Source organism: Eucyclogobius newberryi, unplaced genomic scaffold (genome assembly GCF_026437365.1).
Source record: "Eucyclogobius newberryi isolate DKJ021-1_F unplaced genomic scaffold, fEucNew1.0.hap1 SCAF_4, whole genome shotgun sequence".
NCBI classification, from domain to species: Eukaryota; Metazoa; Chordata; class Actinopteri; order Gobiiformes; family Gobiidae; genus Eucyclogobius; species Eucyclogobius newberryi.
In genome coordinates, this window is record NW_027316056.1 from 18685110 (window position 1) to 18705506 (window position 20397).

General features: G+C 43.9%; 1 protein-coding gene across 1 annotated transcript; it reads left to right on the forward strand.

Moving 5' to 3' along the window:
• Positions 1 to 13514: 13514 nt before the first annotated feature.
• LOC140377126 (keratin, type I cytoskeletal 50 kDa-like) lies at positions 13515 to 17373 on the forward strand. The gene is made up of 8 exons (XM_072462437.1): positions 13515 to 13946; positions 14151 to 14233; positions 14374 to 14530; positions 14927 to 15088; positions 15189 to 15314; positions 15670 to 15890; positions 15985 to 15995; positions 17234 to 17373. Exons 1-8 carry the CDS (start codon positions 13584 to 13586, stop codon positions 17329 to 17331), a joined length of 1221 nt encoding a protein of 406 aa, XP_072318538.1. The 5' UTR covers positions 13515 to 13583; the 3' UTR covers positions 17332 to 17373.
• Positions 17374 to 20397: the final 3024 nt, after the last annotated feature.

Sequence of the window (20397 nt, forward strand, 5' to 3'; positions counted from 1 at the left end):
GCCGTGCTTTGCACGGTCTTACGAGATTAATAGGCCTCTCGCCACCTTGTGGCGCTCGGGCCTAAATATACGGGGAGTCAGTGCAAGGATTTAAGGACAGGTTTGATGTGGTGCTTTTTACCAGTTAAAATACAAGCTGCTGCATTCTGTCCTCCTTGTAAGATGATAGAGAACAATGCTGTCCCTTCTGCCTCCACCTCCAGATAAACCTTAAACCTACAAAATGAAAACGCCCGACCACATAAGCTCCTTCTCTCTCTCTCATAATTCTCTGCTATTTGGACTGTTTAACTTCCGTTGTGATTCTGCAGGCAGTTATAATCTGCATGACTCAAACATAAAAACTCTCCCACTCCCTTCACATGAAACACTAGCTGAAAAAGAAAGATAAGGGCATTTCTTTGTTACCTTTAATCAAATCCCACTCAACAGTCAACATTTTGAAACAAAATAACAAACTTTGATCATCGCGCAGACTTTATAAAATTAATTCCATTAAACCAGTCTTCATAATTCTGGAGCATCAGGCCGAACAGCTGTAAGCAAAGCCCGTAAAAATGATTGACAGAGTGAGCTCAACAGTTGTCACTAAAGTAAATACATCTATGTAACTCTAGATTTAATGAAGTTGTTTGAGGAAGTTGAACTCATAATAGAGCCATCACAATCTACTACCGGTATTTGTTTGCATAGTAACGGCAAAGATTCTCACCATTGTCTTTTCTGGGCGAGCGAGATTCCACACCCGAGTTTTGAGCTAGTAACATCTTTATTTTGTTAAATGTTTGTTTAAACTGTGTCAGTTGTGTAAATTGTCCCTGCATTTTTGATGGAACATCGCTTGATGTAAACTTGATTGATGAGATTTTATAGCACTATTTCCTGTGATTTTCATTTTACATTATTTTTCTATTTTCTTGACAAGCTGCAACATGACTGATGAAAAACTATGTTAAATATATACCACAGGAACTATCCCGCCAGTCAAAGTAGTAATTAGAAAAACATGAGAACTGTGCACTGTAAAATAACCCTTTACAATCTCTTCCTGTAAATTAATAATATAACCATATTTTATCTCAGGAATCTTTCTAGCTAAACGCTGTGCCAAGATAAGTCCACCACAATAAAGTACATCATAATAAACTGATTGCAGGGTGTGCTCTGCCTGTGTGTTCGGTTGCTAAGTGTGACTCAGTGCTGTGACTCAGTGCTGTGGCTCAGGGCCTCTTTCAAACAGGCCACACCCCTCCACAACACCCTGTCCCATCTCCAACTATCCCCACTGCACCCTGCACATATCTCCGTATATAGAGCTCCTGTGTACAAAATAAATATCACCTTTACATGTATAATGTCCTTTAACATGGCCATCTGGTTTCTTAGATCTCCTGCAGAGAAAGTCAACATCAGCAGGTTATGTGGGACAATAAAGGAATATCTTATCTTATCTTATCTTATGTCAATAGCCCCGCCTCAAAATAGGCATGTAAAAGAATCAATATTGGTATAAGTGAATGCCATCAATAGCACAAGTAAAAGTGTGATACATTGTTACAGATCACAATAAACAATTATATTTAAGCTGCTTTATGTCACTGGCACAAGAACCCAAAAGCCGAACCCTTTTCTAACTGTATAATATTTGTAGAAGATTTGAGCTGAGATAAATAAACTGTTGAATCAAAGGCTATAGTTCTTATTTAGTGTATATATAGAAGTTACTCATTCAAGCCTCTACAGCTCATATCTCGTCATGCTACAAAAAGGGTAAAACACGCACAGAAATCACTCTTAATCAAACTTCTCAGATCAGGCAGAAATGTTATCCAATGCATTCTTCTATTAAAGTCCATTCGTTATGTGTCTTTTGTTGCCCTTTTGTAGACTTTAGCTTGTGCTGTATAAGTTCTAGTGTGGAAACAAGCTCAACATGATTCTCTCTTGTACTCTTTTGAAAATGCTTCCCTGCTGCACACTCTGACCATAGTTCCTCACATGCCACACCTTTCCGTCTAATACTACACTACGAGGGAAACATGTGCAAGTGCTCCATCTAGTGAAAGCATGTAGAAACACTTTTAGGCGGCACACCTACAAATTTGAACTTAAAATTGAAGGTTTCAGTGAACTAAATGTAACTAAATCTGGAGAAGGGTTCACCACTTGCTTTTACCTATAAGTGCTTAGCCTAGAGTGTTCCATGGTATGGCATTGGCCGAGCCCTATCACAGATCTGTGGAAACAAGCAGACAAGTTGAATAGTGCCCCTTTGAAGGAGAATGTTTTATTCAGGTACTTAGTATTGAACTGGAACATTAGTAGATAATCGTTGATCATTGTAAATCACACTATTGATCAAAACTGCTTAATGATAGAAACAGGTCCATTGAATTCCTGTTCAACACTGAACTATAAGCACCGCCTCTTCACCGAGACGTTTCACTGTAACAAGCAGCCGATTTTAATCTACTTGTTTTTCAATTTTCAATATGACCTTTTAGAACCCTACATGTATCACTGGGAGTACAGGGATGTGTGCAGGGATAGGGGAAAACGAGAATTCTCTGAGCACTCAAACTTCAAATGCTGGACGATGCAGGATTACTCAAACATGCATGAATCAATTAGAATACTACTTTGAGTAAACTGATGAGGAGTGAATACTGTTAAAGCTTGTGTACGGTGACCTTTTAGTGAAAGTGAATTGAGAAGAATGGGCCAGAATGGGTGAGTTCAAATGCTCGTCTGTGATTGGTTAGTTCAGGCCTTCTGCTTTGTGTTACACAATGTGGAGCAAATACATACCACATGTGTTTGTGAGCACAGGGGGCGTGTTCAGCTAAACCTATGAAAGTTATTCAGCACAGGTTAAAACTACTAAAAAACTGAAAGCATAAAAGGGTTGTTACAAAGTACAAGCACCAATATAATAAAAAAGGTTGTGATTGGCGTACAGTAAAATGTTGAGGCATATTTTGCACTATATAGTCACTATTCATTTTCTTTTGAGGTAGAAAATGTTTCCAGATTTTATTTGAAATAATTTTATATTCCAGCCTGTATTGTAAACAGGTGTGGCAGTACGAGTGTTTTGATATTGTTCGAATGGTAAGTTGTCCAACAACGCCACCCCAATTTAAACTGGGGAAAATTAGTAAGGCACGCAGATAAGGATTACTGATGAGACAGAGACAGTTCCATAAATTACAACATGTTTATTATTTAAATAGATAATGCTAACAATCTAAAACACATTTTAAGCAAGACAATAATATTTTTTAAACAATCTAATCTAAAAGCTAAAATGCTACCACTCAACACCACGCACACCCACTCACACGCACACACACATACACATGAATAAACTCAATAAGACCGTTGGAGGGGGGCTGAAGTTTAGCCGTAGAGGTAAAACAAATGGGGCAGTAACCTAATAAGAAAACGGCAAAACAACAAAACAGTGCACCACAAACCAAAACGCGGGAACCACCACCAGGGGAATCCACCACGGTGTCAGACCATCAGCCCCTATAACACAGAAACATGTATTAAAAGTGGTACATAATTTGAGTCCAGTGTAGGCACGGCAAAGGGATATGCAGGTAGAGCAGCAGAAAAATGTCTATATCGCGCCCATGCGCGTTAGCGCGACACACCCAGCGCAGAGCTGGTACAGACCACGGGAGAGCACAATCGGGCAGCGTGGGGGCACAATCAAGCGCCGGCCTGCGCCGTCAGTCCGACCAGGAGGATGTTAGTCTGCGCAAAGCGTTTCAGTTTTATGCAGCTAAAATCTGGAACAGTCTTCCTGAAGATGTGAGACAGGCTTCAACTCTGACAATGTTCAAATCTAAGCTAAAAACAGTTTTGTTTAGCTGCGCATATGACTGAAAGGATTTTTTCTTTGCACTCTTCTCTTTTGTTTGTGATTTTATTAGTTTAGAAAATCAGTTGGATTGATAATTTTTAATTTAGTTAATTTTATCGTATTTCTGTTTCTGTAATTTCTTTGTGATTTGAATGCATTTTTCCTGCTGTGAAGCACTTTGAATTGCCTTGTGTATGAAATGTGCTCTACAAATAAACTTGCCTTGCCTTGCCTTGCCTTACTCCGAGCACAGCGGCAGCGGCCAAACGGCAGCGGCAAAGCGGAGCGGCAGCAAAGCGGCAGCTCACTTCGGAGCGCGACTTAGAGCTCCGATGAGGGAGAGGCGAGAGCGAACAGCTGCGTCAAAGCCTAAGCTTGCGGTAGTGAGTGACCAGCATCTGTGGTTACAGGTGACTGTCCGTGCTGCCGTGAGGCACTGGAGGAACGCGGAAGTGTGACGCCGGTGGGCGGGCACAATGCGAGAGGCCAGAGGGAGCATAACAATCAGGGGGGCATTTTTATGAATGGCGACCGGCATGAATGGCCATTGAGAACACGGGCTCAGATCTAAGGGCGGCCCAAAATGCGATATGGCCACATCCACTCCCCCAATCTGCATCGGCGCCCCGCCGATGGCCTAAAACAGCCTAAAAGCTGGCCCTTGTGGAAGGAGCCGGGGACTCTGACTCCCCTTGAGGCTGCTGACTCACCGGTCTTGGGAGATGATGGAGGTTCTGATGTTTGCCAGCTGTTGGCCTTGTGGACCTACGCACGGACCGCTCAGTTGGACCAGTCATGGTGGTAGTGACTGTCACAAACTGGGGCTGGTCGGCAAAGGAATCAGGTGGAACCAAAATGGGTCCAGCAGCATCTGGGGAAGAGCACCATATTGCCCCAGAGGGTGGTTCAAGTGCTGCAGCCAGCCGAGATGGTGTTACCTCTGTAACGGGTGGTAAAGCCTGCGGAAGCAGAAACAAATCGCCCTCGTGGGACGACCCCTCTTCAGGGTTTCGCACCGTGGGCTCCACTGGAGGGACTGATGCTGGAGCGAGATCTGGAACCTCACTCTGGATCAGGCACTTCAACAGGGAGCGGTGCACCCTCTTGATTTTAGTCGGTTGTCCAACTGGGGCAACTGTGTACACAGTTCCACCCTCATGTGGAACTTGCACAACCACATGTTTAGTGGGGCACCACTGGTCTTGAATTTTCTGGCGGCCTCTCACACCGTAGTCCCGGAGCAACACGAGCTGGCCCTCATTAAGGGGTAACTCCTGGACATGTCGGTCGTGGGTTGCCTTTCTACGGGCAGCAGCTAAACGCAGTTTCTCTCTTGCCCCATCGAAAGCCATTTGCAGACGGGCCTGGTGCTCCTTAACCCACTCGTGTACAGTCCCGCCAAGTGGGTCCTGTACCTGTCCCAGCAAGAAGTCGATAGGGAGCCGCGGTTCCTGCCCAAACATCAAAAAGAATGGAGACTCCCCAGTCGACTAATGTGGGGTGGTGTTATAGGCAAAGAGCACCTGTGGCAAGCAAGCGCTCCAGTCCCTCTTACGGGACACAGGCAGAGCACGTAGCAAGTTGTGCAGCGTCCGATTGAAGCGCTCACACTGCCCATTACCAGCAGGGTGGTAAGGAGTAGTGCGCGACTTCACAATCCCATACAGACTGCACAACTGCTGGATCAGTTGGCTCTCAAAATTACGGCCCTGGTCAGAGTGGATGCGGGCCGGAACCCCAAACTTGCCAAACCACTCCGTTACCAGAACCTGTGCAACCGTACTGGCACGTTGGTCGCGGGTTGGCACCGCCATTGTGTACTTGCTGAAGACATCAGTCATCACAAGAATATTTTCTAGGCCAGCTGCGGTTAGCTCCAACAGCGTAAAATCAATAGCCACAATTTCATTTGGTCTTGAAGAGAGTAGGTGGCCCATGAAGGCATGTGCCGCATGATCATTGTTCTTTGCGAACTGACACCTCTCACAAGCCTGGCACCACTGGGTGACCTCCTGGGACATACCTGGCCAATAACAGCGGGGGCGAAGCAGAGGCAGGCCCTAGGCAGGACGAGTTGGCAAACTGCCCCACCACCGTCGGAGCGGAACACCTGCCTGTACAACAAACCGCCCAGCTCCACCAGATGGTCCCACTGACTCACCAGAACCAAGGCCGGCTGCGAGAGGACACGCCGCTCTTCACGAGTGGGCCGGCGCTGTTCTACCCAGAAAGTCAGGATCTCCTGAATGACTGGGTCAACCTGCTGGAGTGTATAAAGAGCAGCAGGGGAATGGTGGGGGAAGACTGTTACTACAGACTGAGTTGCCACCGTCTGTACCCCCTGCAAGGCTTGCTGTAATGGCTGCGGTAGAGAGGTACTTGCTGCTACCCCGGACTCGTCCCTAGGTGAGGGCCATGGCTGACGGGACAAGGCATCAGCATTCCGGTTCGACTTACCCGATCGATACTTCAGTTCAAAATCAAACAATGCCAACTGGGCTGCCCAACGCTGCTCAACAGCACCCAGTTTAGCAGACGCGAGATAGCTCAGGGGGTTATTGTCTGTATAGACCACGCACTTGTGGCCCAACAGATACTCTCTGAACTTCTCCGTCAATGCCCATTTAAGAGCCAATAGCTCCAGTTTCATGGAGCTATAATTGGACATATTCCGCTCTGTAAGTCGGAGTCCTCGGCTAGCATATGCGATGGGTCTGACTTTCCCTTCCTGCTCCTGGGAGAGAACTGCGCCTAAGCCCACATGGCTGGCGTCTACTTCCAGGATAAAGGGAAGAGAAAAATCTGCATATGCCAGCACTGGGGCAGACGTGAGTTTGGCCTTCAAGGTCTCGAAGCTCTGCTGGCACTCCTCAGTCCAAGGGACTGCAGCACGCCGAGAGGTTCTCTTCCCCAACCGACTCCCGGTCAGCTCGGCCACTCTGCGATGTAAGGGAGCGGCCAGTTTAGCAAAGCCGTCGACAAAACGTCGGTAGTAGCTTGCAAACCCCAAGAAGGAGCGCAGGTCAGAAACCGTAGATGGGACAGGCCAGTTTGCTACTACGTCAATTTTGCCGGGATCAGTGGCCACTCCCTGGTCAGAAATCACGTGCCCCAAATAGTGCACCTCCCGCTGGAAGAACAGGCACTTGCTCTGCTTTGCCTTGAGCCCTTCCTTCTGCAACCTCCCAAGCACCACCTCCAGCCTCTCCAGGTGTTGCCTTACCGTAGATGAAACAACCACAATATCATCCAGGTAGAGGAGGAGAGACTGGCACTGCTGGTCACCAAAAATGCGTTGCATAAGTCGTTGGAAGGTGCTGGGAGCATTGCAGAGCCCAAAAGGCATGCGATTCCACTCAAACAGACCAAAAGGTGTACAGAACGCCGTCTTGTGCCGATCGCCCTCTGCGACAGGGACCTGATTGTACCCGCTGGCCAGATCCAAAGTGGAAAACCAGCGGGCCCCCGTCAAAGCGTCGAGCGACTCTTCGATACGTGGGAGTGGAAAGGCATCCTTTCGGGTCTTTATGTTCAGTTGGCGATAGTCAACACATAGACGAAGGCTGCCGTCCTTCTTCCGGACCAAGACAATGGGTGATGCATAGGGGCTGGAGCTCTCTCTGATTATCTGCGCTTTCAAGAGCTGATGGATATGCTCTTTGACCAGCTCATACTCAGATGGTGGGATACGGCGGTAGCGCTGACGGACTGGGACATCATCCAGTAGTGGAATGTCATGGGTGATCAGGTTGGTACAACCCAGATCCTGATCATTCGCAGCAAACACAGGGGAATATTTCCAAAGTAATGCCCGCACCTCCACCTGCTCCTCAGGGGGCAGGGGGGATAGGTCAATGGCTGCGATGGGGTCCGTGGCGGAGGAAGCGACACCTTGAGAGGAGACACTCGCAGCCACTGCGGGAAATTCCGTCACTCCTGCAGGAAGATTCACCACATTGACATTGTCCAGAGTCCCTACTAGGGTACGCGGGTAAAGCAGCACATCGTTGTCACCGACATTGACAATAGGAATGTACGCCGTGCCACGGACTACCTGGACCAGAGCAGGGGATGCCAGCAGGCCTGCAGGCAATCCCCGCTCCAAAGGCTCAAACAAGACCGTGGCACACGAATAATGTGTCGAACAGGTAGCAGGGACGATTTTCGTAACACCCCCCGGGATGCGAACAGCTCGTTTTCCCTGCAACTTGACCATACCTGGTTGTTTGGGGGTGGGCCGCAGGTCTGCAGCGTGGCACCTCTGAAACGCTTCCACCAATGGAGTTGGGCATGTGACCACAGGGGCTGTATCAAAAAGTGCAGGCCCATACTGTCCAAACAGTTCCTTATAACATCTGCGGAGCACATTCATTCCCAAAACTCCAGGGACTTGGGGAGAGCATTGACCAGACGGGTCCCTCACTACTAACACTCCACAGTGGGGCATCACTTTACCACAGAGCTCAATAGGTAATTCTAAATATCCAATGTAAGGGATGGACAAACCATTGGCAGCTTTAAGCTGTAGCCAATGGCAAGCCTGCAAGCGTTCTTCCCCCCATGGCTCAAAATACCTGCGGAAAAAGCTTTCTGTAATTGTCGACACCATCGACCCAGTGTCCACAAGACATGGCACAATTACGCCATCCATGTCTACATCAAGATGTGGACAGGATGCAATCAACTTTGGAGCGTTCCTCCCTCCGTTAGTGGTTGAGCTAGTGGATGCCCCACCCGTGCGTTGGCTCCGCGACACGGTGGGCGCTAGTTTTCCGACGTTTGATTAAAGCGACGGCGGGTCGGCAGAGAGGGTTCGTGGCGACTGGGAACGCGAGGGCCATCACAGTCTCTGGCAATATGGCCAGGTTGCTGGCAACGATTACACACAATCGGGCCATAACGAGGGGAGCGACTACGCTGGTGTGCAGTTTGCGTGTTCTGCAATACTGCAATACTTTGCGTCAACAGCTCAAGTTGTTCCTGTTGCTTTTTCAACATCTCCTTCATTTCGCTAACCTCAGTCCGTGTAGGGGTGGCCTCAGGCCCCGGGTTTCCACGCATGGCATATTGTACACCAAAGGCCAAGGGCACCGAATTGCTTCGACCTCTCATGCCGGCCGGCAGACCTTCAAGCTCCCACCTGATTGCCTCTCCCCTGACCTCAAGCAGAGTCGCCCTAGGGTACCGGCGCACATACTGTTTCAACTCACGATGCAAGGAACCATCACTCACGTGCTCAATAAACTGGTCGCGCATTAAATCCTCAGGATTTGGTATGTCTCCCGGGGCTTGCATTTTAACCCTTTCCATCAAGTTCAGCAGGGCCAGGGAGAACTCCTGCAATGTCTCACCTTCCTGCTGTCTCCTGGAGAAGAGGGCCTCCTGCAGAGCAACATAGGACTCTGTGCACCCGTATAATTCCTTAAGAATAGAGACTATCCTAGTCGGGTCCTGGCGCTCTGCGGCAGATCGATATTTTAGTTCTTCCTTCGCCTCCCCCTCCAGGTGATCAAGAAGGAAGTATGCCTGGTCCGCCAGTGACAGGTGCCGCGCCCTCATACAGGCCTGTGCTTCCTCGGCCCACTCACCCACACTAATCCCTGTACTGCCCCTAAACATGGGACATTTTCGGTCCCTCGGAATAAATACCAACCGGTCTATGGCAGGGGTGGCGGGGGGCACAGGCACTGCAGAGCCACCAGCACCAGAACCAGCTGCAGCACGTCCCTGGCGCAGCTGTACATTATCTTCTTTTAGTTGAGTAATTTGGTTCCTTAATTCCTGCAGCTCTTCCTCCATGGCTGCAAGTCTGTTGCTCAAAAGAGAGACTGCCGCTTTGCCCTTTAAAAAACACACAAGTTAATTTTGCTGCTTGCCACAACAATCACAGGAGAACCACCACCAGGGGAATCCACCACGGTGTCAGACCATCAGCCCCTATAACACAGAAAAATGTATTAAAAGCGGTACATAATTTGAGTCCAGTGTAGGCACGGCAAAGGGATATGCAGGTAGAGCAGCAGAAAAATGTCTATATCGCGCCCATGCGCGTTAGCGCGACACACCCAGCGCAGAGCTGGTACAGACCACGGGAGAGCACAATCGGGCAGCGTGGGGGCACAATCAAGCGCCGGCCTGCACCGTCAGTCCGACCAGGAGGATGTTAGTCTGCGCAAAGCGGGTTACTTCGAGCACAGCGGCAGCGGCCAAACGGCAGCGGCAAAGCGGAGCGGCAGCAAAGCGGCAGCTCACTTCGGAGCGCGACTTAGAGCTCCGATGAGGGAGAGGCGAGAGCGTACTGCTAGTGTTGAAGTTTAGTCTATAATAGACTAAATTATTAGTCGGACACTAAACCTTCTCTTCCATTTGATCACATTCATTTCAGTCGAGAGTTAGAGAAAAATCTCACCATTAAAATAGTTTGAGTTGTGTAAAATGTCCATGTGTAATGTATTTATATAGCATTTTTCCATGTTCAAGGCACTCAAAGCGCTTTACTAGACAAAGTGGGTGAAGTGTCTTCTTCTTCTATGGTGTTTTATGGCGGCTGGTATCCAAGCGTTACATTACCGCCAGACTTTAGACTTTATTCTTTAGACTTTATTCTTTAGACTTCATTCTTTAGTCACCTCCCTGACTCCAACCCTAACCCCCCTCATTACCGCCACCTACTTCTGCACCAGTGTCTTGCAGTAGAACACAATGATATTCCTCTAGCGCCCCCCTGTGGCACCTGGATTTCCACCGGCGTCCCACTGACCAGACCCTGCCCCGCCTAAGTCCCGAGAGCTGATGAGATTAGGCCTGAACAAGCAGGCATGACCAGTATAGCAGGTAACTCCCTCATAATGTAACAAGAGACTAAGATTATCACCACAATGTAGTGTTGTCACAATCATTTCAATCTCAACGAAACTGCACTTTCGACAATCAAAAAATATAATTTAATATTACATGTGGTCTTTAGAACAGTACAAATCATCAATCAAGACCAATAAAAACATCTACAAGTACGAGTTTTGGGTCGCTCCAGATAGAAAATGTATAAATAAATAGAAACGCTTTTTTATGACAAAGGAATTGAAAGGTGTGCTGTTCATAAGAGTATTAAAGTAAACTGTGTCTGTGGTTTGTACATATAAAGATCATTGAGCAGATTGGCCTGTTGCTACAAGTATCGTTAATGTATGACCAGCACAATGCACTAATATAATAAGTCATTGGGGCATGACAGCTTGGCCAATGCAGAGTAAATAAAGGTTTGTGAAAGCTCTGAATGGCCCTTATGAGGACATACCTCATAGTGTGAACTGGAGGTTGTTAAGCGAATGATGACGTGAGCAGGTCGAGCAGCATTTTTTGCCTTGGTATAGAACAAACTCAGATCTTTGGAGTCAGGTACAACTTGAATGAGACTAAAAGAAACTGAAAAAGGTGGTTTAGAAACTAATCACATCTGTCATGTTGCCCTGATCCTGGCCGGTTTGACCTGTGGCGTTTTGGAGGAAGGAAGAGATGTTCAACCAAACAAGCTAAATGACTGATGGCATTTGTAAAGATTTTTGCAATATTTTTGGAAGGTGATTTTGTAGTAGACAGATCACTGTGAGCAGTTCTGAAACTAGTATTGAAACCATGTACTCAAATAAAATAGAAAATATATACACAGTTGACTGTAGAAGAGCAAAACATTTGTGACAGTAATTTTTTTTGGTAATAATGCAAATACCATTTGCTGGAATTTGCTTCTTCTTTGCTGTTACTGTTGCCCCTACAACTCCAACAACCTCAAAAGTGTACTAACAAACAAACAAAGATTCCCTAAAATATCTTAATAATTGCTTTTTAGTATTTGAGGAAAAAATTACAAAAGGAAAAAGGCATTTCATTTTGTCGGATCTCTCCTTCTCTGTGGAACTCCTCCATGTTTCTACTTTTCCCCCAAAATGTTTGGTAGTTTTTCCTGGCCGAGAAGAAGGGTCTGAGGGCAGGGGAGCTTGGACATTTGTCTAAGGCATATGGGATGCTGGGTCCTTATGAACATTGTTTAATCTGTTTTTCACTGTCGCCACCCGAGACTGTTGTGATTTTGGGCGTTACAAAAATAAATGTAATTTAATTTAATTGAAATCAGAGCTCCTTACTAAATATTTTTTAACACACAGCATTAATACACAACTGCCTGGTACAGAAAATAATGTGCATATTTCGTATATTGCTGCTTACGCATTTTGAGAGTTTGATTGACAATGGCGTAGATATGATCAAAGATCTGCTGGCCAGGCCCTGCGTCTTCACACAACAAAAGACAGTGAGGTGACAAAAGCAGCTCAGACATGTTTGTCTTAAACATACCACACTGATTCAGTGGATTGACTCTTATAAGTTTATTGGTCTATAAAAATAGGAGCTGTGTTTATCATTTTCCAGACAAAACTATGGCATCTAGTCCAGCTGATGTTTAGATACCAGAATATCAAGGAGAGCATCATACATAAAGACAAGACACAGAACTGTAAAGGTTTTAGAAGTTGCACCATGATTTCAGTGAGATGTTATTGTCAGAAATTATATTAAGGCTCTTCTAAAATATAGTGTTTATGGGTTTCAGATTCTTGTTTCAAGGTGGCATTTTGAATTCTCTTGATCAATGAAAAATGTATTCCGTTTTAAATTGATTCTTACTATGACAATGCAAATTTTTCCTCTTTTGAAACCCATGGATATTTTCCAAAAATGGGTCCCTATGTCCATGGATTTCCTTGTTAGTTGTCATTCACTCCCACCAGCACAGTGAGTCTGAAAGTGAAGCATGTTTATGACTTTTCTCCACTGCAATTGTAAGTGCAAAGTTCAATAAATTGACACCGTCTTATAATATTGTCCTTCACATCTGCTCTTGGAATCTTCCATCTGTCTATTGTTACCTAAACAAAGGCAGTGTACTTTTTAAGACGGTACGTTTAACATGAGCAATTCCAACAAGCTGAAGAATGAAAAACATCTCTTCAAACTTTCAAATCTTCCATGACCTTTTCTGAGAACATGCTTCCTATACTGTCTGCTTAGAGGCATCACACTTACAGGCTTAAATGTTATCCCTAAAGCAAATGTTATCTTGTATGAATTTGTATATACCTGGATGGATTTTGTTGGTATGCTGTATATATTAATATTTTCATACTTGGATCAAAACAATTTCACCACAAAGTTATAAGTTATTTGCAGGACTGTGATGAAAATAGCCTGGTTAGTGGAGCGAATGCCTGGGCCCACCTATGACCTGAAGTTTCGCCCGACTGGAATTGTCACTGCTTTGTGCCAATTCTGTCACTTTGCAAACAAATTGCAAAGTAAAATTAGTCAGGATTTTATCAAATATCTTTGCAGAGTAATAACAGGGAGAAAAAACGATTATCTGTTTGAAAGGAAGTGACATTGATAGAAGTGACTGGGTCTGTAGCATAGTTTGTCATTAGCAAATCTAATCATGGGTTTGAGTTGTTGAAAAGGCATTCCCGCCCTTACTGATGGACTGATTGCAAAGGGGGTAGGTGGGTATCCAGTACAGTAGCATTTTTGTCTTTCAACATGCTTGCCACTCCCACTTCCACTGTGGGAGTCTGCTATATAACCAAGGAGACGGAGGGATGCTTTCAACTGCAGATCCTGTCCAGCGATCCTACCTTGCCCACAGCAAACAGCTTCAATCATGTCTCTGAGCACAAGATCTTACAAGACTTCCAGTGTCTATGGTGGAGCAGGAGGCAGGGGCGTCCGCATCTCCTCAGCCCAGATGAACTACTCCTCTGGGGGCTACTCTGGTGGTGGTGGTGGCTATTCTTTCGGAGGCTTCAGTCTGGCTGATGGCCTGGACCTCCATGTTGGGGCCAATGAGAAGGCCACCATGCAGAACCTGAACGACCGTCTGGCTTCCTACCTGGAGAAGGTGAAGTCTCTGGAGAAGGAAAATGAGCGCCTGGAGAAGCTGATCAGGGAGTGGTACCAGAGCAAGACCGTCATCACTCACGACTACACCCGCTACTTTGCCGTCATTGAAGACCTGAAGGACAAGGTAGGACCAGGAGGGAAGTTTGTAATTGTTGTGTAAAATAGGTCTGAAAGTTCTGTATTGCAACTGTTCAATCTTTTCAGATAAAAAAATATTAGAAATATCTGAATGAACCCACATGCAATAACACATTTACTGATGATTTATTGTGTGTAATTACATTTGTGAAAATTGCATATAATTTGTTCACTTGTTTTTTTGGTCTAGATCCGCATCGCCTCCAGAGTTAATGCCAAGATTGTCCTAGACATTGACAATGCAAAACTGGCAGCTGATGATTTCAAAATGAAGTGAGTCTTTTGGTTCCAAAGCTCACATAGGTGAAACTTCACAAGGGCCCTCAAACATGCACTCATGCCTATCTGACAACTACTAGTCTTAATGGCCTGGTGAAACTCTGCTGATCTTTGAACTGTCCTACATCTTACAGGTATGAGAACGAGTTGGCCATGCGGATGGCAGTGGAGGCAGACATCGCTGGGCTGAAGAGGGTCATTGATGAGATGAACCTGGCCAGGATGGATCTGGAAAGTCAGTACGAGGGACTGAAGGATGAGCTGATCATGCTCAAGAGGAACCATGAGGAAGTGAGGGCTCCACCTCAACTAACAAGTTTACATTTGTCACTAGAATTGACAAGCTGCACACAGGCCTACACCTTAAGTATACAAACATACTGCAAGCTCCAACAACCATGAATGAAAGAGCCCTACATCTACTAAGAAAGCACCATTCATTGTTGGCAAATGAGCTGAGTTCACTTGTCAGCCTATTTCAAACATTAACTCAGATTGACCTAAAATAATAGTAGAGAAAATATATGTTATTTATTGTTAAAATCACAAGCAGCCTTGTCAGTAAAAATACTGAACTCAGACCCCTGTACAGTTTTGATTTGGGTTATTATAATTCATAAAACTGACAGAGACACAAGAGTGGGAAATCAGTTGATGTTAGAATGTTAATGTTTGTGACTTATGCAGGAGCTCGTTATGCTGAGGGCCAATGCCGGCTCAGATGTCCATGTCACAGTGGATGCCTCTCCCTCCACGGACCTGAACGGTGCTATGGCTGATATCCGGGAACACTATGAGAGTGTCATCGCAAAGAACCGTAAAGAACTCGAGTCATGGTACCAGGGCAAGGTGGGTCTTACAACGCATGAGCAGCAAGATAAAAATCATGTTTTGATTTGATCTCATCCAATATTTTATTTGATCTCATCCATTATTTCGGGTTCTTTAGCTTTCTGCAGTGGAGCAGGACGTGATCATTCAAACAGAGACGCTGACTGTATCCCGCACAGAAATCAAAGACCTGAAGGCCACCCTCCAGAGGCTCCAGATTGAACTGCAGTCCCATTTGAGCATGGTAAGACTAACAGGAAGAAAGTGTACTTCTTAAAAGCCTCCTAATGCAATAATTTTTGGAAAAGTCCAAAATCTTCAATGTTCAATTCAGTGTGCTTATTATACATCATAACATTTAGTATTTAGTTCGTATGACTATGGAGTGCTACTACTGAATCTACTGAAAGCAGCTTTTTCCAATCTATCAAACAAATCTATATGTATCTTTATCTCATATATATATATATATATATATATATATATATATATATATATTTTACCTTTATTTCAAATTGTTATAGGGATCAACGGTCTTTACCACTCAATACACCAGAATGTGCTTTATACAAAACCATTTCCCGTTCTTGTCCACACAGAAAACATCTTTGGAGAGCAACCTTGCAGAGACACAGGCCCGTTACGCTGCTCAGTTGGCTGCCCTCCAGAACACAGTGACAAGCCTGGAGGCTCAGCTGGCCCAGATCCACGCCAACATCGCCTCCAACAAACAGGAGTATGACATGCTTCTGGACCTCAAGACCAGGCTGGAGCTGGAGATCGCGGAGTACAGGAGGCTGCTCGACGGAGAGGATGAGAGGTAAGAAGCACTTTGTGAAAATATACACTTACATTTAAAGATGCACATGTAGTGACTAAACTTTCCCTGCTTTGTCTTCCTGTTACATCACCAGCTCCAGACAAGGTATGCACTGTTTACATATACATCAGGGCTATGCAAAGGGGTTTAGCATGAAAATGCTAGTTGAGCATAAATAAATCAATACAAATGTATATATTTCATTATAACAATTTGTCAGTGGCGTGCGGTTAGAGCAATCAAGACAATCAGTGATTGGCCAGTACAATCTAAATTTACCGTGTGGCACAACTATGTATGAATTTTTCTCAATTATATCCAAATGAGCCTGTTTTCCCCTCACTTCTGGTGCTGAAGCTTGGCTGAACTCACGGTGTCTTTTACACTCCGTTACAGGCAGTTACAGGCCGCTACAGGCCGCTACAGGCCGCTACAGGCCGCTGGGCATTACTGTACAGGAAGCGTGGTTCTGCTTTTACCACATATGTGGCCGTGTTCAGGGGTCCGTTCATGCTCCACTATCTAACATGAGCTTTTAGAACCAGAGCAGAAAGCAGCTTCTTTTAGAGGTCTGTGCATGCACCCTGAGGACCACATGGCCTCAAATCCATGGATCTATGCTCAAACCACGCTGAATAAACCTAAGTGGTAATCAAGGATGTTTGCAGGTTTTGCCCTAACTGCGCATGTGCGAGGAGAAGCGAAGCAAAAGCAGCGCCAAGTTTCAACCAACTGACTTAAAAACTATCTTTTATAGACGAGTATCTGTTAATAGCTAAGACTCTTGTTCATGTTTCCAATGACTAGATGTTAGTTAGAAATACAGGCAGTCATTTAACAACATAGAGTGCTAATTTGAGTAATGAATTGCGCTTATTTAATCCATTTAGTACTAAGATAAGGTCTGAGAGTTTAGCTCAGTATGACAGGCGTTAGCCCTCATCAGGAGACCCGGGCTGAAGCCCACCCTCCCGTTTTCTTCAATTTTCTATTATCCACTAAATATTGAAAGATAAGATAATCCTTTATTGTCCACACATGGGGAAATTTCATTGTTGCAACGCAGGTAGATACAGAGATATTGTCCACCCCAGGTTTGTCCATCCATAAAAGTCACAGCACGCCACTGCAATTTGTTATAATGTATTAAAAAGGAGTGATGGGCAAAGGACAAATGTTGGATTTTGGTGTGGGCCCAGATTACTTTTGGAATGGTTGTATAGGTTTGGTTCTCTAGCCAACTCTATGCTTGACACTGTATTATTGCTGGGGTCGGATTCTGTTTTTTTCTGTTTTACAGTACTCAATCTGTCATTTTCATGACTGTTTTCTTTTGCCCTCAGTGGTCACCAAGGTCATCACCGTCGTGGAGACTGTTGTGGATGGAAAAGTGGTGGAGAGCACCAAGACCGTGGACGTTGATGTGGATAAGATTGAGTGATGTGCTGAAATAAGGAATAAATAAAATCTTGCAGTTGAAAAATTTTATGTTTGAGTGAGTTTCTTAAATCACAAGTCTAAAGACTAAAGTGGGCAGAAAAAAAAAGATCTTCAACAACAACAAAAAGATATGATTTCTAACAGCAGTAGAGAAAATGTATTAATTTGATTGTATTACAGCAGGCATGTTCTAACTATGGCCCAGGGGCCAAATGTGCCCCTCAGACCAATTTTTGTTGGCCCTCCGGCTTGTTCCAAACAGCAAAAATAGTACTTTGTACTGTGAAATTGGAAAAATTCAAGCATTTTGATGTTATACCAACCTAATGTTCCAAGTCTTGTTAAAGGTGTGGCGGCTCATCGAAACAATGTCGAATGCAAAATTTAAAACGATTCCCTTTGTCGTCATTTCGGGTGGTTTGTGGCCCTCTGCTCCATATCAGTTTCAAAATGCGGCCCTCTTTGAAAAAGGTTTGGACACCCCTGTAATACTGTTCATACTTTCATTTATACACAGTTAATTTCCACTGCATGTTCATTGGCATTATATTGTTTTCTTTCTCTTTATTTAACGTTCCACTTCTTTGTACTCACTTGCAATTCTTTAAAACAAATATTAAATTAAGACATGTGTAGGGTTCAAAAATGTCACATAGACACTTTCAAAAGTCATGAAACATAAAAATGAAGGGAAATTCTTGTGCTTTTCATTGGGGAGAACCAGTAACAACAAGTGTAGCACTCTACTTTGCCCAAACAGGAATGATGGTGAGGTGTCATGTTGCATGAGGACAGCAAGCAACTGCTTAGGTTTGTCCCAGACTGAACTTAATTTACCATTTAAAAGGCGATAGTTTTTCAGGTAGGAGGTCACTATCGTATCTAGTGATAAAATAAGGATGAGAGTTAAATTAGGAATGACTAAATCGGGTTTGCAACTTGTTTAAAACAACCATTTAAAACAAGAGGATGTCGAAATCTCACCTCAAAATATTATGTGAAACTTGAGCTTCTTGATCAAATTTTGAGCACAATCAAAACTTAGTCAGATGCAACAATCTCACTTCAAATATTGTGTGAAACTTGAGCTTCATGATCAAATTTGAGCACAATCAAAGCTTAAACATGTTTGGACTGATCAACTAAACTAAAATTGACAGTTGCTAAGGGGAAGAATGATGTCTTTGTGAGAAACTTAAGATCTGTTTATGCCTGAGGCACAAAGGATTAATTTGCATAATACGGGGTTAAAACCTTAGCTTAACTGTTCTCTGCTGCATTTTCCCCACAGTGAGTTTATTTTACATCTTTATTTTCTACATTTGTTATAATGTATTTTAACAAAATATCGATAGCTTAGAATATGTGTAGGACAGGTGGTCTGGGTTGAATAGGGATCATCAAAAAGTCTCTGTCTTACCTCTGTTGTGCCAGCTGTTTAGCTACAGCTCTCAATATTGAATTTATTGTAATAATTGTAGTAATTATTTTAAAATGGCCGAAAGAAAAATTGTTCCTGGATACATTTTGCAATTCTCAAAGAAATAAAAATTATGTAGCTATCTTTGGGTCTGGATGACCCACAGGCATCTGTAGTAGAACAGTGAAACAGTGAATACAACAGAGAAAAAATGAAAGACATCCAATAAAACAATAGAAACTAAAACACACATGAGCCCAAAAAATAGTCAAATTATACCCACAAAATGTCAGATTTGCGGATTTTCAATCTTTGTCCGAACGTGATTTTTTTCCATTTTTCTAATATTCATTACAATGTCTGCAACTTTTTTCTGTGCATTTTGTGTCATCCATTTCTTTGTGAGGGCCTTTTTTGCTGAGGCCCAAACACATTGTTTTGAAGTCCAGCAGAATGGAAATGTCATAAATTGTCTGTAAAGCTTTATTAATCTCAATCTAAACCCTCTGATTTGCCTCAGTCTCACCTTCTCCAACAGTCTGCATTTCCCTGTGAGTAATGGGCACTTTGACATGGTGTTATACAGACACGTGACACATTCTTCCAACAGAATTCCCTCCACCTACACCTGTGGTTCTCCACTGAGACGTACATATACTTTCCCACTCTTCATCATCCAGAACAAAGTGGCCCTCTCTTTCCCATCTTTCCTTTATGTAATCAGTAGAATGAAAGCCCAACTTCTTAATACATTTATATAACTTGGATATTATTCCTCTTGAAAGTTCTGATTTATAAGCTTTAATAAAAAATTCAGTCAAGGGGCTCTGATAGTCATCATCACTCTTGTTGATCTCCTTCTTTGTAAATACCTATAAAAGTCCTGGTTCTCCAATCCAAAGGATTCTTTCAACTCATCAAAGCTTTTCAGATGATTCTCTTGAATCTGATTCAAAACACATTTTTATACCTTTTGGTTGTCCAGACTTTAAATCTCTAGTCTGTGCTGTTAGGTGTGAAATTCTGATCATAAGCCAACCAATTTAAAATTGTAACATCTTTTTTAAGTTTGACTGTATTGATTAGACTTCACCCAAGAGTTCTCCCCAAAATGACTCAATCATCAACTGCCAGTAAGGCCTGTACAGGAACCCCCGCCACAACATTAATCTCAATATTTTTGCATTGAGCTTCATATTCTGGATCACACCAGTACAGCAATGCTCTGATTTAAGATGAAATAAAGACATTAGAGAGAACAAACCCCAACCTCCTTTTTTCTTCGATAATTGTATAGTTTTGAATCGGATTCGAGGTTTCTTGCTTTGCCATACACATCTAGAGATTATTATATTCCCCTCATCAAACAGCCGGCTAGAGATAAAAATCGGAAGAGTCTGGAACAGAGAGAGAAATCTGGGTAAAACGTTCATTTTTATAGTTTCAATCCTTTGACTTAAGTTGGCGATAAGGTTCCATCTCTCAATATCTTTTTTATAGTAGAGAAAAGAGGGGTATTACCACACCTAAAGGGATTCACTTTTCCATTTCAATTGGTAAATATTTTTAAAGGTCAGAGGGGGTTGCCAGTAAGAGAAAAAAAAAATGTACATTTGATTTGTATCCAAACATTGGACCAACTTTTTG